We start from the raw sequence: 19561 nt of genomic DNA on the forward strand, positions 1-19561 counted from the left end.
ATTCAGAGCTTTCTCTTTATTAATCTCTGGATCCTCAATGAATGGACAAATTTATACCATGCGGTAAACGGTGGCAATGGATACCCACGTATCCTTATATGGACATATTATTAGTGATGGTTTAAACACATGGAGCCTCTGATAATCTAACTAATACGTACTGTACACATTAAACTCGTAATAGGCAACAATTTTATCTTCTTTTGTAGCGATTTAAAATCATATTTAAACATTTAGCATGATAGGGGTGGTGTGTAGCTCAGTGGGTTGAGCGCCCGCCCCATGTACTGAGGCTATAGCTCCTCACCTGCAGCGGGTCCAGGTTCGATTCCCGGCCTGGGACCCCCTCCTGCGTGTCATTCCCTGCTCTCTCTAACCCCCTTCCTGTCAAGCAACTGTCATATAAAGGCCACTAGAGCCAAAAAAAATCCTAAAAAAAAAAAAAAAACATTTACCATGATATTCTGTTTAATTTCCTTTTTAAAGACCATATTAAAGCAGTATTAACAGAAGTTTTTTTTTACTTCTTTTTCCTTTTTTAAATCTTTAATGAGTGTTTTAAGCAAACCAAATGACTCCTTTCAAAATTATGACGTGGTTTAATGAGAGGGCTGCTGCTTAAACCTGGTCGGGAGCAGGTTTGCACCACAAACTTTTTTACTATGATAACCAAGGTGTTTTCTAGTTGATTAAACCGTTCCAGGTAGAACCCGGCTCAACGGAGCCGGACTATCAGGTTAAACCTGGACTTAACCCTGATGAAATACTCTCTCGGTTTTGTTCTGAATAAGATCTGAGCTAGTACTAAAGCCCCGCCTCCTGACCAATCAGTTCTTTTAGAAAATGACCTGCTAAATAAAAGGAGGATCATTCTGTGAACACGTCACTCTGTGGATTTAATGTGACAGGAGAGAGACTATTTAGACAATGATGCAATCCTTTCATTTACCAATGACATCCTATAGGAAACATATAGATTTATATTTAATGGACTGATAAAGTAAGTCAGCTGATAAAGCCTGTGTGCATCGGGCGCTTTCAGATTTATTTATTCAGTCATTCATTCATTTATTCATATATTTTGTGGTCACGCAGAGAGCCTCAGTCCTGTAAGATAATATAAAATATAAATATATTCCACCTTATGATTTAGGCTGATCTGTATGAACGCAGCATCAGAGCCACAGATGAGGTAAAAGAGAAAGTGTAACTGATCAGAGTGTCTGTTTATTCTCCGTTTATAATCTCACTAATTTAAGCAATAACAATCATCAATTCTTGCATTAATTACGTGCTGCTTTTACTGCAGTAACAGTGTTGATTTTGGTCTGAATTATGGATTTAAATTCTTCATATTTTTAAAGAATTATTCCTCAGTTGTGACATACAGTAAGTTGCTCTACAGTTTCTCTGTGATTGTGATTGGTCTGACGCGGTAATCTCCACCTCTGTCACAAGAGTGCGCTCTTAGTCAGGCTGAAATTAACTCGCTTAATTTAGCAAGTTGTAATCAAGATTTGTATTACAGCTTCTGTCTGAATGATAATGTTTGGTTAGGTGAACCCTGCTAATGGAGATAAATCTAGGATATAATTATCTAAGTTTGTAGTATTGGCCCTTAGAACAGCCCTTTTTGTTTGCTGTATATGTTACAAGCAAGGGTGCTGCTACTTTGCCACTTTACAATGCAGTTCTAACTGAACGTAGTGTTTGGAGCATCTGTCCAGTCGTAAACTTGGAGGAACCGTGTAGACTGTAGAGCAGCTTACTTCACCATGAAGGAATAGACCATTTTATTCTTTGAAAAATAAGACAATGGAAAAGATTGCATCTATCATATATATTATTTCTCTCCCCTAAGTGCTGCTCTCATAATCCATGCACCAACCAGGATCTTGTAAGAGAGGGCAAACTACTGTCCAAAAGAGCTGATTGGTTAGGAGGCGGTGCTTCAGAGACGTGACGACGCATGTGCTGCAGCATTTACTCTGAGTAAACAGCCAAAAGAAAGAAATGCTGAAACATAGAGGATGTGACATAATTTGTTACTAGCAGAAAGAGCGAGTAAAATATAGATCCAATAAAGAATTTTCTTGTGTTTTCAACATCTCAAAAGACTAGTGCAGTGCCTGTAGGAAGTATGTGTTGCTATAGAAAAGTGGGAGGTTAAGTAGGTTTTTCATGGATGGTTTACGTGGGAGCTTTAATTCCTCTTTAATTTAGAATAAAAGTTAAGTCCTTTTTAAACTGACCTTGTAAACACTCAATTCCTAATGCAAATTTATTTCTGAATCACACACACACACACACATACATGCGTGCATTTTTTTATTATTACTACTACTTGCCTTAGTTAGAAACGTTGCTCACTGAGGACACCTGCTGGTCACTATTTACGTGGTGTTGTTTTAGGATATTAGACCCATTTAGTCGTTTGTGCAGTCACTCCTGTAGAGTTTATGCAGCTTTCACACACAGACGACAGAGGTTCCTTGCTTTATAGATAAGATGTAACCAGTTAAAGTTGATGCTATTCAGTAAATGTATGACAGTAAACGACTGAAGCATTTATGATCACACAGTGATCTTCCTTATGAGTAGTTACTGGGCTGTGTTTTTTACACTTGTCAGCGTTCAAAGAAAATATATGATGCAGTGGGTATACATCGCAATAAAGGAATAACATATTTGTAACAAATTAACTTTTTGTATGCATCTACACTGCCTGAAACAAGTAATTAATGAGATATTGTTCATTATAAATACCCTCCTCTCGTATTATTGAAATAAATAATCAATACTTGCACTGCCCCTCCCTTCACTGTGGCTGTATAGTATAGGGGGAAATATTCCTCTGTGTATTTAATGACCATCTAGTCTCTCATTATTCATCTTTGTTACTGTTAGCAATGCAAAATATATTTGTAAAAATTAAAATATTTTTTATGTATATACTGTATATATTTATATACAGTGTATCTAGATATTCCAGTTTAACTGAACTGGACTATCAAATTAAACCAGGCTACAACACTCTAGGTTTTGTGAAATCCCTCCCAGGATGACTGAGGACCTTTGTTGTTGTATTCCCCCATCAGTGTGACACCGTCCCACTGCCTCCATCATGAGGAGTCGGTGGTGGAGCTCCAGGCTCTGAGCTATAGTCAGCAGAAGCAGGGCTACAGGTCTGTAATATTAGTTTATATTTGAATTCAGAATTTGGGTAAAGTATTTGTGATCTCACAGCAGTAACTGAATCAAACCCTGTTGTCTTTGTTCAGGTTGTTCTACCGCTGTGTTTTGGGTAAAAAAGCAGGTCAAAGGTGGTGTGGAAACGTGCCTTGGAGTATGGTGAGATTTTGTCAATCAGTTTTCTGTTATTTGTTAAGCCCTGGCTCTTGGATTTTTTTAAAAAAAATTTTTTTTTTTTTATTTTTTACTATGAAATGATTTGAGTATTTATCCTTTGTTTTCAATTCTCACAAATCTTGTTTTGTATTTGTTTTTTGTTGTCTTAAAGAATATTTGTCCCACAATAAATAATTTTAGCTTTAGTACAGCCACAAAAGCATTTCATACTGGAAAAATATGAAAATAAACAAAAAAGGTAGAAATAATTACTTATTATTATTATTATTATTATTATTATTATTATTAATAAGAAGACTAGTAATAAACAAATTGCAAATCAAATATGTATATATACTATTTTGAAGTATAATACAAACTTAAATATTTTTTGTTCGTACTCGTAGTGTTGTGGTGGTCAAGACCGGTCTTGGTCTCGAGACCAAATTTTAAAGGTCTTGGTCTTGTCTCGGAATCTGAAGCATTTTGACTCGGTCTTGTCTTGGACTCGGGCTGCCCGGACTCGGGATTTTCCGTCAAGACCGTTCGAGACCAGCACTCATTCCTGCTATTTTTAAACATTTTTATAATGTGATAATAACAAGGAGAAGAACGAGATAAAACAATCCTTTATTCATTATTTAATCCACCCCGTATAATGACCACAACCTTCCTTAATGTGACTGAGTGACGTGTGTGTGGCTACGGTGTCAGTTTGGACCGCGGAGCGCAAGGGAGATATGAGCTAATCACCGGTAAAAATCCCAGTAAAACTCCAGAAAACAATCACCATGAATAAATATTATCTCCCTGGTAAAGACAGTAGCTCTAATAACTGGTAAAATGATAAACTGATGATATTACAGCCTGTGAAGGCTGGATAGGGGACGCACTTACTCTGCTTCTGGGTCCTAGTGCCAGCCGAGCGGTGAAGCCTGTTCCGTTTACCATGTGTACTGAGGTCCGTGTGTGTTTAATAAGTCTGTGTGTGTCCGTGTGAAAGTCTGCATGTTTATGCATCTGTCCATCCACTCTTTTCATTATATCCATGTCTTTTAAGGCTTTATAATGTCGGCTGTAGTCCGGGCCGCCGCCATCTTGGTTTATGTCGTCACCAGTGCGTCATCGCCGCAGAGTTGCACTAGCCCAGAATGACTTAAATAACTGTGAAGAGGTCTTATATTAGTCTATTATCTTTTTAAAGTGGTGTTTTTTTGTGTGTCTTTAGACTCCAATTACATGTATGTATATAATATGTTCCCTACAATATAAACAGGTTCACAATATAATTATTTTTTATAGTTTCTGTTTCCACTGTATCCAGAATAATAATAATTCTCAACAAGAACTATTGATTAATTTGTTACATGACTTTTCCAGGGTTTGTTTGTTTTATTTAGTTTCACATCTACCTGTAGATCTATGTTTTTTACACTGCTGACAACTTGTTTGTAGTTTTATTTCAGAAAGTTTCACTTTTACAGTTACAGTTGGAAACCTTTGTTAATTGAATATCCTAGTTATATTACAGCAACCAAATTAAACTATATCAACTAAGTGAATTAATAAAAATGGCCTGTGTAAAGGCTTTTTCAAACTAAAAAATTATCTTGTGAACTCTGTGACCTGTTGACCTGAACAACTGAAAGAATCAGAATCAAGAATCATTATTTCTTGGCAGAAATGCTTTTAAACACTTGCTGTACATTCAGCTGACATAAAAATCTTGTTTTCAAATATGTAGAATAATTGTGAATTTATCAGTAGCAGTAGTAGTTTTAATATTTTAGTAAATTTTTTGCAGGCACCTTTTTTGTCCGTCAAATGTATTTAAAATAAACTAAAATTAAAGAGAGATGTTATTTAACTGTCGAACCTTGCCATAATTTTATTTATTTATATATTTTTTAAAATTGAAAAAAAAATGTTTATGGTCTTGGTCTCGGCTCGTCTCGGTCTTGGTCTTGACTCGGTCTCGGCTCCCGAAAGTCTTGGTCTTGTCTTGGTCTCGGTGCATTCTGGTCTCGGGCAAGTCTTGGTCTTGGATAGTGCGGTCTTGAACACAACACTACGTTCTTTTTTGTTAAATTGAGTGATAAGACTTTATTAATCCCTGTATGGGCAAACTCAGTGAGATTTAATAGGATATATATCTAATTAATCAATCATTCAAATAGTGTTGCAATTTATTTGAAGAACAGCAGGTTAAGAGTTAGATTTGACCCCGAAACTCTTTCTTTTTTCTTTTCTTTTTTTTTAATACAGTATCTTTTTTCAATTTTTCCAAATGTTTTAGTACATACAACAGACAAGAAGCCAACAAAACACACAAAAAAAAACACAAGGGCTAACAGTCAAGATGACAGAACTCTGCATCGCTAGTACTTTATGTCCCAACAAGCATTTAAAAGAAAAAAGGTAGGCGGTACACATGTCTCACTGTCCAGAAATGTTATCGGCTCAGGCAAGTTAGTCCAAGAAAGGTTGCCAGATGTTGTAAAATTTATCAGGACAGCCCATCATGCCATATCGGATCCTTTCCATGTGCAGTACATTGGTGAGGTCGGCAAGCCAGGTTTTAAACTGAGGTACAGTGTCCAATTTCCAAAGGTTCAATATCGCTTTCTTGGCAATGATCATCCCATACATTATTGTACGCTGTACAGAGAGACTGTGATTTTGTAGAGATGAGGAATACCCAAACAATGCTATCTCTGGGTCAGGTTTGAAAACACAATCATACACTCAGAAAACCAGTTGAATATCTCACACCATAAATCATATCGCCGTGGACATGCCCAAAAAAGGTGTGCCAAGGAGCACTCAGCAGACTTACAATGATCACATAAAGGAGAAGTAGAAGGAAAAAATCCTATGAAGTTCAGATTTAGAATAATGAAGTCTATGTAGTACTTTAAAATAAATTAACTGACGGTATTGGCCTGGTATTAACTGAGCACGATCGGAGTCTGCTAAGGTTTTTCTCCCAAATGTCATCTGTAATACTTATCCCCAGATCCTCCTCCCAGGCCCCCTCAAATGGAAAGTGGTAAAATTCACTTGTTTAGAGAACACTTTTACAAAGCCTGAAATACATTTTTTTAAGGCAGGCGGGCGGGCGCAGCAGAGGACTGTAAATCTTTTTTTCCGTAGGAAGAATCTGAAAATTAAGCATTGATTGGCGGATGTTGTTTCTTATTTGTAAATATTGGAAAAAGTGAGAAGAGGGAAGAGAGAATTTGTCCTGGAGCTGAGTAAATGAGGCAAATTGTTCAATATACAAATCCTTCAGCGTGACTAAACCTTTTAGTCTCCAAGTCTCAAATGTAATATCCGACAGGGACGGAAGAAATGCATTGTTACGAGACACCGGGGCATGCACAGAGGTGTTTGGTAGTTTGCTGCTGTTCCTTATTTGCTTCCATATTTTCAGGCAATTCAGGACTATACGATTATTCATTTTCAATATTGCAGGAGGGCCAGGTGATGAGAAAAGAAGAGCTGGAAGAGAACTGTTTTCAACACTAAACTTTTCAATGGCGACCCATGCAGGAGTACCTGTTGAGACTTCTTTTTTATAACCTTCCTGCCAGTAAGCAAGGGCCCTGAGATTGGCAGACCAGTAATAGTGGAGGAAACATGGTAGTCCTACAAAGTGCGAGGAAATTTACAAGTTTCAAATGAGTGTGTAAACATTCTCAAAAGCCAACTTTTCAGAGTACTTTTTATATAGTTCAATGGTGAAACTGTCCGGTCCTGCAAACTTACCATTAGGAAAAGATTTTGTGGCATCCAAATTTTCCTGAGTTGAGATGTTTGAATTTAAGGAATCTTGCGCAGTCTTGCTTAACTTAGGAAGAGCTAGACCTCCAAACTGTCTGAAAGATTCACATTTGCTTTTGACATATAGAGTTGCTTGTAATACTCCTTAAAACGATCATTAATGCCTTTTGGGTCAACGACTAATTTCCCTGTTTTTGACCCTGAAACTCTTTCCATGTGTTTCCATCCCTGCAGCCAGATAAAGAGCAGCGGAATCCCCTTTCTGGCACACAGCTGCAGACCTCCTTTCCATTGCCGTCCCGCAACCCTTTTAAAGCCCCGAAGCAGACAGACAGCAAAGCATTAGAGTCAGGAAAGATGCAACATGGGGGGCATGAGGAGAAAAGCACTAAGGTGGGTCAGGGAGTTGTAGAAGCAGAAAGTCATCAGAAAGAAAATTTAGAGAATCCTTCAATGAAAATACAAGCGGTGGAAAGAAAGCTGAGTTCATCAGATACTTACCAAAATAGACAGCTTCCACCTGGCATGAAGGTGAAGAAGAGGGTTTCAAATGAGGAGAGCAGTTTGAACAACCACAGTGTGGAACTATTAGCAAGTAATTTGCAGGATAAGACTGAAAAGGAAAGCAAAGAGCGAGGAAAGGGACAAAATTGGATATCTAATGTTAAGAGTGACTGTGCTGAAATACCAAATTTGACCTCGGCCGAAAAACACTCCCCCAAACAATCAAACGAAGGAGCAGCTTGTGCTCTGAAACAAGAAGAACTCTCAGGCATAAAAAATGAATGTAATAGATCTGCACCCAGAGACTCAGAAAACACCAGCAACTCCACATCGGACAGTTCATCACAGCAGATGCAATCTCAAGACGACAAGAAAGATGAAGATGATGTCATCCTCTTGTCTGTGCACCCTGCTGTTCGTAAACCGCCCGCCGTGTCCAGCACCCAAAAGACCCTGACTGCCTTTCCAGGATTTCAGCTGGCCTCTGAGGTCAAAGGTCAAGGACAGGATCCCAAAAATCTGCATCTTATGCTGACAAGTCAGCTCCAACAGAAAAAGGTGATTGTTTTTTAATAGTTCATGATCTTATAATGTTGGGTTTTTTTTTCTTCATTTTAATAATCTTCTTTGTTAGCCACACTTCATCATGTCAGGATAGTTACATAATGAAGTTTACATAGTTTGTAGCCAAAAATACTTTTGCCTACAAACTATAAAAAAATTATATATTTTAAGCGCAAAACTGAATGTTTCACGAAAATACCTTCTTAAAAAAAATTAATTATGGCCTGCTGCGAGATCCTTAGATATTTTAAAAACCGTTTGAAAACAAATTAAATAGAAAACGTTACTAATATTTGACAAATTTGTAAACTGCTAAACATTTGTGTTGAAGCCTGAGGACCTGTGGCTACAGATGTACTGGTAGTTTAGTTTCACCAGTTTGTATATCCTTTAATATCATATTTGATCATGTGTTTGCCATGCTCAAAGTTAAAGCCCAGAGGGTGTCTATACCTTATTTGTGTTTCTTTGATTGTTATGTCAGTTTGTCATTAAGAGATAAATATCTATTCAAATTCAGATGAAGTTCTTTTTTCCGATCTGGTATTTTATTTGTTTCCCAACATAGTGTTTTCCCTTCCTTGCTGCACAGCTCCATCACTACTGCAGTTGTTCAGCTTATATTTGCCTTTTCCTCTGTCCTTTCAGGCCACCCTGTCTGTAGTAAACGTAGCGGTGTTGCCAGATAAAGGCGAGCGCTTGAAGACGCAGGTGAAGGAGCTTGAGGAGGCTCTTAAGTCTCTGAGCTTCTCTGCCCTCTCTCAGACAGGTAAACATTCACACTAACCTCATAAATATCAGCCACAGACAATAGACTGGATAAAATGGTCATTTTTAGGAAATGTTTTCATTAATGATATGTAAACGTCCACAACAGGAAACTGTTGATTACTTAATTTCAGAGCCGTTTAGAGACAGAGTAGCGACAATGGAAGTCCAAAATACTTGACCATCATGTGATTCGTGTAGACTCAATTTGTTCCGGAAGTTATTGGCGGGCATTTCAAATCCATTGACATAACTGGGAAATTTGGTAATTTGTCGTTAATAATTGCATTGATTTACAATATTTATACAGTACACCATCATATGTTTGTGTATATACAATATATATTTATGTAGTTCCATAAATAGCTTTTTTCTAACATAAATTTGTAGTGATGATTAGTGTAAACAGCTAGTTTAACTGCTTTTTTGACGTAGTTAAGGCCAACATTAAATCCATTACAAATACATTGAATTAAATCTTTCTGTTTACAATTTGTATGCAACCCTGCATAACACTATACATACATAATATTTAAAATGAAAACTAACACTCTTAATGTTTAACACAGAACATAATTGAAGGACAAAAATTAGTTATGGATTTATTGATAATAATAAATTATATAAATATAATATAAAAATACATATGTTAAAAAATGCATTGTATAACACAAAACAATATTTAATTTTAATTGTAGCTCTAATTATATTTAATGTGTTGGTTTTTATCCAATATAATTATTTAAATGTCTTACTGTTCAAAAGTGCATCACAAACTGTCATATCCGCTCTATTTTCATTACGCTGCAATAGTAAACTGCTCACTTCCAGAACGATTGTGAGGCTCTATGAGCCACCATTGCTGTAAAATAACAAACCATTAGTTGTCTGTATCTGAAGACCACTGAAGTAACATTGTTGATACAGAAACAATGACATGTATGTAAACTGCTGGATAAATTTAACTTTCTTTATTTGTATTACTGTAAAAATGCACAGCTTTAGCTCCACTGCTGACTAATCTCTTTCAGACACTGTTGGTATACGTGAGGCCAGTGATCCTCCAGTCAGCAGCAATCAGGTGAACCCGTTTGCTCGTCATGGTGGAACCATCCTGCTTCCTGCTCCTCCAGCTGGAAACTTTTCCCAGCATCCGGCCTGTGGGAGCTCCCTGGAACTCAGCCAGGGATACACTAAGATGTATGGAGGTACGGAGAATGTCCGTGTGAACATTTTGAACAGCTGTGGCCTAACAGGGTGATTCAATTTTCATGCACGTCTTTTCCATTTTATCAATGTAAATTATTATTTTAAATTATTTGCTTTAGCTGGTCATAGATCAAAGATTATTTTTCATCATATTGTGTTTGTGCGTTTATAAACTTTTCTATACTTTTTTTACCGTATTTATATATTTACTTCAGGTTCCAACTTAACAAGCCAGTGACAACATTTAAAAGTACATTATATTATGTTTATGTTAATAAATGAGTAGTGCCATAGATGGGTTGATGCATGGTATGGAGGGATTAATTTAAAAAAAAACATGGTGGCTTTCAAATAGTATGGCTTCTGGGCCTATTATTGGTAACAAGTTAATACTTGACTGAAATTTTAACTAATTTCAAATGAATTTACAGGAATTAAGAATATTTATTGATGAAACCAGAATGACTGTCAGCTTAATGAGCTGAATTTTAATTAAACCCCAGTTCAACAACTTCCATTAGTTATGCAAATTTTTTTCCGCACACTCACTAAATTTCTTGAGCAGATGTATGAAGTATAAAAAGTTCATGAGAATACTTTTATCAGTAGGTAATTACTGAATATGATTGGGATTTAAAAAACAAAAACTAGTTGCACATACTGAAAAGAGGGTGAGAGCACATTTTGAATAGGACATTATTCCCAAATAAACTCCCAGTGACCTTTTGGGTCTCGACCCACAACATGGGAACTGAATATGTGTTGAATTAAAGTTACAGAGAAAACATTGATCCTCAGCAATATACTATAGTTTAGTTCCAGCCAGGTATTGGTTACTGAATCCATTACACCTAAGTGATTTACATACTGTTGTTTGCATGTAGAAGTACATATAAATGTAAATATAAAGCAAAGTAATGTTGTAATTACACATTACTACTTGTAATTACAGGATTTTTCTGGTCTGGCCCACTTAACATCAAACTGGACTCTATGTGGCCTAAAATGTTTTCACACCTCTGATTAAAACAATATTAGTGTTGGCATACGTGCCTTGATCCTTATTTCATGTTTCTAGCAAACCCACAATCACAGGCCTTTTACGGTGGACGGATGACGGAGGACCGCATGCTGGCTGTTAAAAATGCAACTTGTGAGGCCATCGACCACCTTCACAAATCACTGGAGTCCTGCCCTAATACTGACACTGAGGTCCCAGATCCCAAAGCCATCAAGGTAACTAACAAATCTGATCCAGTTCATTACCTTCAACACAAATCACTTGACAGTTTTGCTAATCTTTCTCAGCTTCAGACGGGAAAGAATTATCTTATCAGAAAAGGCTCTGCCTCAAATTAATGTCCTATCCACCTCATTTGTTTTTTCATTATATGTTGGGTTTGACTTCTGCAGCATCAATGTTAACTCATTCAGTGCCAGCCATTTTGAGATTTTCTACCCCCCGTCAGTGCCAGCCGTTTTTGAGCATTTTGGCGGATTCTAGAGACCCATGGAATATTTTCTACTATGAATTTGTTTCTGGCTCGTTTTGTTCTTTTGTAATCAGCCGTTGAATAGAGCAAGTTTTACACAAATCTTCAGTTTCAGAGCAAAAAGCTGAGAAAACGGTCTTTTTCTTAAAAAAAAAACCCTGTCAGTGACTTTAAAGCTTTTTGCTTTAGTGACAACTCCAACATCTAAACATTGCTTCCTTATATAAAACAAAAAAAAAAACACTGAGACCAGGTTTTTGATGGCAAAACTATTATTATTTATCTATCTGCTTCAGAGTTTAATGGATTTCTTACTGTATTTTGGCGTTCCTCCAAGTTTCTCTCCCGTCAGTCTACACACACGCAACTTCCTCTTCCTCCCGGACATACAGAGGGTCACTGCTTTCCCCATTTTTTTTTATGGTTTTATCTCACCATCGCCACACTATCCATGAGTTCCACACATGCTCTGCTGGGAACGTCAACTCTCGTACGTAGCGCCATTCTCTGTCTCGTAAACGCCTTTCCCCTCTCCTTCTGAGCTCTGCTGAGCACGGATGATCGCGCTGCCCACTCCTACATGTCACCTATTATTTTGCTTTCTGGCTCACAGGCTGTAAGTATTTTGTTACCCCCCCCCGACACGCATCGATGACCCGTTTGGCCCGGTTAGTTGATGGTTTTATCTCACCATCGCAACATTATCAATAATCCACTCAGGTCCACACATGTTCTGTGTTAGTATGTGGAGCTGTGAGCTGCTGGATACATCACAATATCACTCTGTAGCGCCATAATTTCACCCGTCCCTGCTTCTTTTCTCCTTTGCTGGGTAGCATCAGTGGCTAATCTCTCATCTAAAGGTGTACTGCTGCCATTTTCAGGGCACAGTTAGTCACTACATCACCCCACAGCTTAGATATTGACGAGGGACCTCCGCCAGGGTGTTTTCGAGTAATTCCCGTGAAAAAACACGAATGACGAGTTATCTCGTCAATGGCACTGAGTGAGTTAAAAGCCTTTGCAAGAATTCCTATCTAAGTAACCTGTAAATAAAATTTGAAGGGACAAAGGACGCACAATAATTATTGGTCCAATTCTTTTTCGTTGATAATGGAAGAATATCTAATTTTTATATCAGTCAAATTTAATAAGTTGACTTTATTACCCCTTTGACTCTGCTCAGCCAGAGCCGCTATGCACTAAGCTGACAAAAACATGTGGGACTGGTCCCTTGTATGGAGTTCCTCCAGTCTCAATAGAGGATAGCTCATTTACCTTTTGCAGTACGTGGAGTAACAAAGATCCATCTTCAAGTTACCTTTTCTGTCAATGAAGAGGACACCATTTACATAATAGTGTTTCAAAGAAATGAGAAACTGTGGCTACAGAGACGGTCTTAAAAAAAGCAGAGAAACATCAATCAATCAAATTCTAATTATAAAAAAAGAAGCGCCTTTCATACAATAAAGTGTAAACATAATTAAAAATACACCCACCCTGCACAAACCCCGCCCACTGCACACAGACACACAGGTTAAAAAAAGGACAACATAATGACAATGGCACACTAGTTAAAGATGAGGAGGGGACATTCTTCATTTAAAATCCTCATTCTTTGCCGTTTCCATCTTTATATTTAAACTGTTGCTTGTTAAATGTGAATTAATGGATGATTTGTTTATAGTTTGTACATTTAGTCATTTCACTTTGAAATCGTGCACTTTGTTTTGCATTTGATCATTTTATGTGAACGTTTTAATGTACGTTTTTCTACTAAAACATCTTTTGAAATGTAAAGAAAAAGTCTAGCAAAAGCAAAAACTTTAAATTGTGTTTCATAATTTATAGATCATAATGGTTCTACTTTCTAAAGCGTTATATAGAAAAGGCAACTTTGATTGTTTCAGGATGTGACAAGTGGCAACTCGACTAATTTGTGATTGGTTCATTTGGTACTCTCCTAACCACACACTCTCCTGTGATTGGCTGATCAGGTGCCACTCCTCCCCCACCAAAGGAGAGCGTTGGCCTGGCTCCTCTGGAGAGAAACACAGAAACCATGTGGAGGAATTCTAGGTATATTTGTCACCTTTTAAAATAGCTCCCTGTGGTCTAAATTACATATCTGTGCTGGTGTTTGGTCAAAACATAACATGAATTAAGCAAGAGGGGAGGTTTAAGACCCAGTATTGTGTCCCTGGATTTGCATATACCTCCCCCTTCCCCGCACCTCTTTTCTGCGACAAATCCCCTGTCCTTCACTGTCTGTAGAACCGAGGCAGCAGCCCCTCCCCAATAACACGGCTGCAGCGGGAGGCTTCCTCATTTTACCGGGGCAAAATTAAAGCGTTTAACTTCTTAAATAAGCGTAAATTCTGAGTGAACTCATCCTTTAGTAACTCCGTAAGTTGATCATTTGAATGATAAGTGCTGTAAACATAGGCCGGAGAAGAAGTGATCAGCCATCTCTCTCCCCTGTCACCCTGCTCCACACACACACACACACACACACACACACACACACACACACACACACACACACACACTGTTCACTGTTCACTGCAGCGATGGAGTGACCAAAAAGCACCATTATGTTCAAGCGACTCATCACGGGTGATTGAAGTGACTACAGTCGCCTTCGGTGTGAACTAGGGGTGTTGAAAAAAATCGATTCTGTGATATTAGAGATTACATCGCGGAATTTTCAGATGAATTCAAAATGCATCCATATCGATGCTGGGCACGTTGACCAGCTTGTGTTTTTTCAAAAAAATGTAAAAAGAAAGTACTAATTTTCTGCATTTATTTGTTGTTCTAGGCATATACCTCAGTTAAGTTGCACTAAAGTCAAAGGTGGTTTAAAAGCCACAGGCAGATTGTATGTAATTTGTTTATTTTAAGTTGTTGGCACATGGCATGTTAAAGCCAATGTTTTGAGTGTAAAATATGCCAATAAAATATATTTTATCTTATAATGTTCTCATGAAGGTGTACAAATTTACAGATTAGTTGTTTAAGTCATATATTTAAAAGAAATTCTCAATAGTCGCCTTATACTTTAATATACGAATCGTATCGCCAGATGCCAGGGAATACACACCCCGAGTGTGAGCGCACCTTCACTCCTTTGCTAGCAAAATAAAAAACAATGGCGGACTTTAGCTTGGGACGTCACAAACTTAGAACATTTGAAACAGAGCAATTTTCTCTGCATTATAAGACTTACACAGACCACAAACAAAATGTGATTTTATTTCACATTTTGTGTGCCATTGAACACTCAAGTTACATCATGTGATTAAAAAAAAAAAAAACTGCAAAAGTGGATTTTTCATAATATGTCCACTTTAAATCACCCAAGTTGTTGTTTATTCTGGGTGCAGCCGATGATATGGGTCTGGGGAAAACCCTGACTATGGTGGCTCTCATACTTGGCCAGAAGAGCAAAGCTGAAGAGGAAGATGGAAAAAAGAAGGAAACGAAGCTGAAGACCTGGATATCCAAAACTGGTGATTACAATCTCTTATCAGCTTTATCAACACTAAGTAAATGATATGAAGTCTATTTCAATCTAAATTACAGTAAAGTTAGTCATTTTGAAGAAGAGCCTTTGAATCAATTCAAGACTTCATAAAAAGATAACTGTACTTTATATACAGAAATGGGTCAAAAAACATAAAAATAAGCATAAGTTTATTGCAGGAATGGAAGAAAGGCCAAGCTTTTAATAGTCTTTTGCTAATCCAGAGGAAGACTAATTTTAAAATCAAGGATGATATTTTAAGAAAGTTATAAATCCCTAGAAACATTCAGTTTAAATGAAAACATAAATTGACCAGGTAATGTTTGTTCTGATTATGTGCTTTTTTTTATATATATTCCAGACTCCAGCCTCGTCCTTTCCAAAGGAACCCTGATCATCTGTCCTGCGTCTCTGGTTCACCACTGGAAAAGAGAGATTGACAGACACATAAAGAAAGGCAAACTGACAGTGTATCTCTACCACGGACCCAACCGGGAGAAAAGTGCCAAAGTGTAAGAAAATCACTGACAACCTTATGTTAAAGCGGTGAACTCTATTGTGATCACTATTATCCCAACATAACGAAATGTGTCTCAGAGCATTGGGGTCGCTTCGACATGAAACAAAGGTATATGAGGGGTGACCACACTTATTTGGTTGCAAGTACTTTTCAACCATGGTAGGGTGGGGCCATGGGGTTATTGGGGGTGTGGATGAGTGATGACTGGGATAACTGTAAATGCTTTCGTCTACAAATGTGTTACACCAGAAAAGACACAAGTTTGACCCTTGAAGAGTAACTAAACCCTTTTTTCTGCTGAATACATATGTATTTGGGTATTAATTAGTGCTGTTTATTAATCCTAGTCCGGAAGCAAAAAACAAAGAACTTGTGGCATTTTTTGAATTTCCCCCCTAGTGGCGGATCAGCAGAAAGCAGGGGTTTGGTTACTCTTTAATTCTATTCTGTTAAATTTAACCTAATTTCTATAGCGCCAAAAACAAGACATCATCCCATGGCACTAGGGCTGGGCGATATATCGAATATACTCGATATATCGCAGCTTGTAGTCTGTGCGGTGTTGAAAATGACCATACCGTTAAACTCGCGGACTTTTTTTTTTTTTTTTTTTTTGAAATGTCATCTTAATGACAACATGCACAAAAGGGCACTATTTGTTTTAAAATATTGTAGTGGCATTATGTACAAAAAGTGCACTTTAATTTTGTGTTTTGAAATGCCATGTGAGTTGCATCCTGCACTAATGTCTTGTTTTGAAATGTCTCTGTGACAATTTTGCACAGAACGTGCACTTTCTGTTGACAATTTTATGTTTGAGCCACTCACTGTTTAATAAATACAGTTATGTCAACTTTGACTTAGTTGTGATATCCCCTTTTTTGCATGAAAGTTTAAAATTGGCATATATTAATGCAGTATGATCAAGAATGTTTTAATGTAGACATATAGAATCATCATACTGGTGTGATTTTGTGCATCAAAGTGTTAATTCAAGGGTAATGCAAAATATCGAGATATATATCGTGTATCGTGACATGGCCTAAAAATATCGCGGTATTTATAAAAGGCCATATCGCCCAGCCCTACAATGCACTCATCAAAAAATTATAGCATATGTTTTAAAACATATGCTATATGTTTAAAAAAAAACAACATTTCCACATGAGGAAGCATCAGCAATGAAGGAGCAGGAAAAACTCAATTTTAACAGAATAAAACTTCCAGCAGAACCAGATTCAGAGTTGGCAGCACTCTGCTGGACTGGAAGAGGAGAATGGAACTGGATAAAGAGAGGACATCAAAGTATCACAAGCTGGTTAATCTGTGAACCACAGATCAGGAACCAACGCTGCAAAAACAGGCAAATAGTCCAAATGGTGATGCCACAGCAAGCCTCGAAAGTTAAAAATCTTAAAAGTTCCTAACAAATCAAACATTAGTGCTACAGCTTTCTAACTTCCACCAAAATCTAGGCCCATTACTGAAGAAACTTTTGTACATTTAAACCTACTGCAAATTATTAAGTCACTGTTTTTAACAAAAACTGTAAAACTTATTAACTAGCTATATTAACTTATCTTATTTATTTATTATCTCGCCCAATTTTTGCGTAACTGTTAATGAAGTGGGCTTTTAATCGGAGGGTCACATGTTCAAATCCAACGTGGGCCATCACTGTGGGATCCTAACTGCTAGTATTGTATGTTGCTTTGGATAAAAGCGTCAGCTAAACAAGATTGATTGTCTTTCTGTGTCATGGTTTGGCAGTACATAAAAAACAGTTTCCAGGTTTTTTAATTGTCAGTCTTTAAAGCTGAGGTTAGCCTTTTGAGGGGGGCTACCATTCCCTCTGACCCCCATTATTGCAAGGAAATTTTTCAGGACATTAATTCTCAACTTTATTGTTTCACCAGTATCAAATGATTAATGTAATTGCTACATGATTACTCCAGTTACAGATTATTGATGTTATTATCACAGATTTCCCTTCACTCAATGCTTAGATTGCAGTTATAGAAATCTTATTGCAGTTTTCTGTGTTTCAGGCTGGCTGATTATGATGTGGTGGTAACCACATACAGTCTGGTGTCAAAGGAGGGTCCAGTTCTGAAGGAGGCAGCTGATAAACCCACCAAGGACTCTGATGACGTGGTAAAAAAAGGAATATGAGATAATATAAAATAGTTATGAGATTGAAAGTAATAATTAATTTAATTAAGTCATAGTCCATTTCTTTTGTAGATACAAATTGTTGTAGCTCATTTAGAATTAATTTGTTATTTAATTTATTTTTTTCTTTCTTTATTCAAGAGGAATTAAAAAATGGGACACATTTAAACCTGACCTAGACCCCAACTGTGATCGCTGTGAAACTGAGCCAGCGACACTATCACATGTTTTGGTTTTGCTCAAAATTGACACACTTTTGAGAATACATATTCAGATTTCTTTCTGATTTATTAGGATTACTGTTGAACCGGAGGCCACAATTGCAATATTTGGCATTGTACAACAATTTTCTAAATTTAATCAAAAGCAAAAAGATGTGATTGCTTTTATTACACTTATTGCCCAAGGGCTTATACTGCTTAAATGGAAAGACAAATGCCCTCCATCTTTTAGAATGTGGTTTATTGATTTCGTACATCATCTAACACTGGAAAAAATACAATATTCTATAAGAGGTTGTGCCATTAAGTTTTTCACTCTTTGGCAACCCAATCTTGGATCAAATGAAACAGGTGGATCCCTTTTCTATCAGAATAATGTTGTATTCATATTTCTATTCTAATGGTACTTGAATATAAATATTTATTGTATTTAAATGTTTTTAAGGTGCAACAGGGTGGGAGTGTTCTGGGGGAGGGGGAGGTTGGTTATAAGCAAAAATAAAATGACATTGTTTTTTGTTTTGTATTATGTTTGCACAATCTACAATATAAAAACAATTTGAACAAAAAAAAAATGTAACATGCCACACCAGCAATAAAGTCGGCCTCATCCGAGCCGAGATAACACACTAATGCAATCCTGGTTGTGTTGTGGCCAGTCACATGACGTGGTCACTTTTACTGATCTATAATAAGTGAGCTGCGCCAAAAAATTACATTATTTGACTTTCTTTGAATAAAATTTCTGCAAATGTATTTTGCTCCTAACTTTTATCAGTCGCCTCGTTTGGGACCTCTGCTGCGAGTCGCGTGGGCCCGCCTGGTCCTCGATGAGGCACATAACATCAAAAACCCAAAAGTTCAAACCTCCATGGCCGTCTGCCAACTGAGGGCCAGCGCTCGCTGGGCAGTGACTGGGACTCCGATCCAGAACAACCTTCTGGACATGTATTCGCTGCTCAAGTACGAAGCAAACCAGTTGTTTTTGACTGCCTAAGATTTGCACATTGTTTTTGATTTGGGTGGAGTCTCGACTGGAGGATTAGCTTGACTTGCTGTTTTTGTTTAAGGTTTTTGAGGTGTTCTCCGTTTGACGAGTACAAACTGTGGAAGGCTCAGGTGGACAACGGCTCCAGGAGAGGCAGAGAGAGGCTAAACCTCCTGACAAATTCTCTGCTGCTCCGACGAACAAAAGACCAGCTGGATTCAGCTGGAAAACCTCTGGTAAAGACCCACATTTAGCACAGAGCTGTGCAGAGCAGAGGAAGACGATCCTGGTCCTGGAGGGCTTTTGTCCTGCAGGTTTCTGACCTTTTCTTGCTCAAAGTCACCTGAAGCTAATGCATTTGAACTGCCGGATGTAGCATTTGCTGCTGTTATCAGGTGTATAGAGCAGGACACAAGTAACACCCGAGTGACTGTGATCCTCCTGGCTTCCTTGAGGTCATCCAAG

General features: G+C 37.5%; 1 protein-coding gene across 4 annotated transcripts in view; it reads left to right on the forward strand.

The window, feature by feature from the left end:
* Nucleotides 1-19561, forward strand: part of ttf2 (transcription termination factor, RNA polymerase II) — a 31440-nt gene that overhangs the window by 1646 nt on the left and 10233 nt on the right. For 3 of the 4 annotated variants that reach the window (XM_028437006.1, XM_028437007.1, XM_028437008.1), the window contains 12 exons: nucleotides 3099-3185; nucleotides 3282-3351; nucleotides 7366-8193; nucleotides 8848-8968; nucleotides 9999-10175; nucleotides 11255-11412; nucleotides 13667-13748; nucleotides 15056-15181; nucleotides 15557-15707; nucleotides 17764-17869; nucleotides 18887-19071; nucleotides 19179-19332. In XM_028437006.1, coding sequence (XP_028292807.1) covers nucleotides 3099-3185; nucleotides 3282-3351; nucleotides 7366-8193; nucleotides 8848-8968; nucleotides 9999-10175; nucleotides 11255-11412; nucleotides 13667-13748; nucleotides 15056-15181; nucleotides 15557-15707; nucleotides 17764-17869; nucleotides 18887-19071; nucleotides 19179-19332 — 2245 coding nt within the window. The remainder of the gene's footprint in view (nucleotides 1-3098; nucleotides 3186-3281; nucleotides 3352-7365; nucleotides 8194-8847; nucleotides 8969-9998; nucleotides 10176-11254; nucleotides 11413-13666; nucleotides 13749-15055; nucleotides 15182-15556; nucleotides 15708-17763; nucleotides 17870-18886; nucleotides 19072-19178; nucleotides 19333-19561) is intronic. The other variant, XM_028437009.1, reaches the window with a different exon arrangement.

Source organism: Gouania willdenowi, chromosome 21, assembly GCF_900634775.1.
Source record: "Gouania willdenowi chromosome 21, fGouWil2.1, whole genome shotgun sequence".
NCBI classification, from domain to species: domain Eukaryota; kingdom Metazoa; phylum Chordata; class Actinopteri; order Blenniiformes; family Gobiesocidae; genus Gouania; species Gouania willdenowi.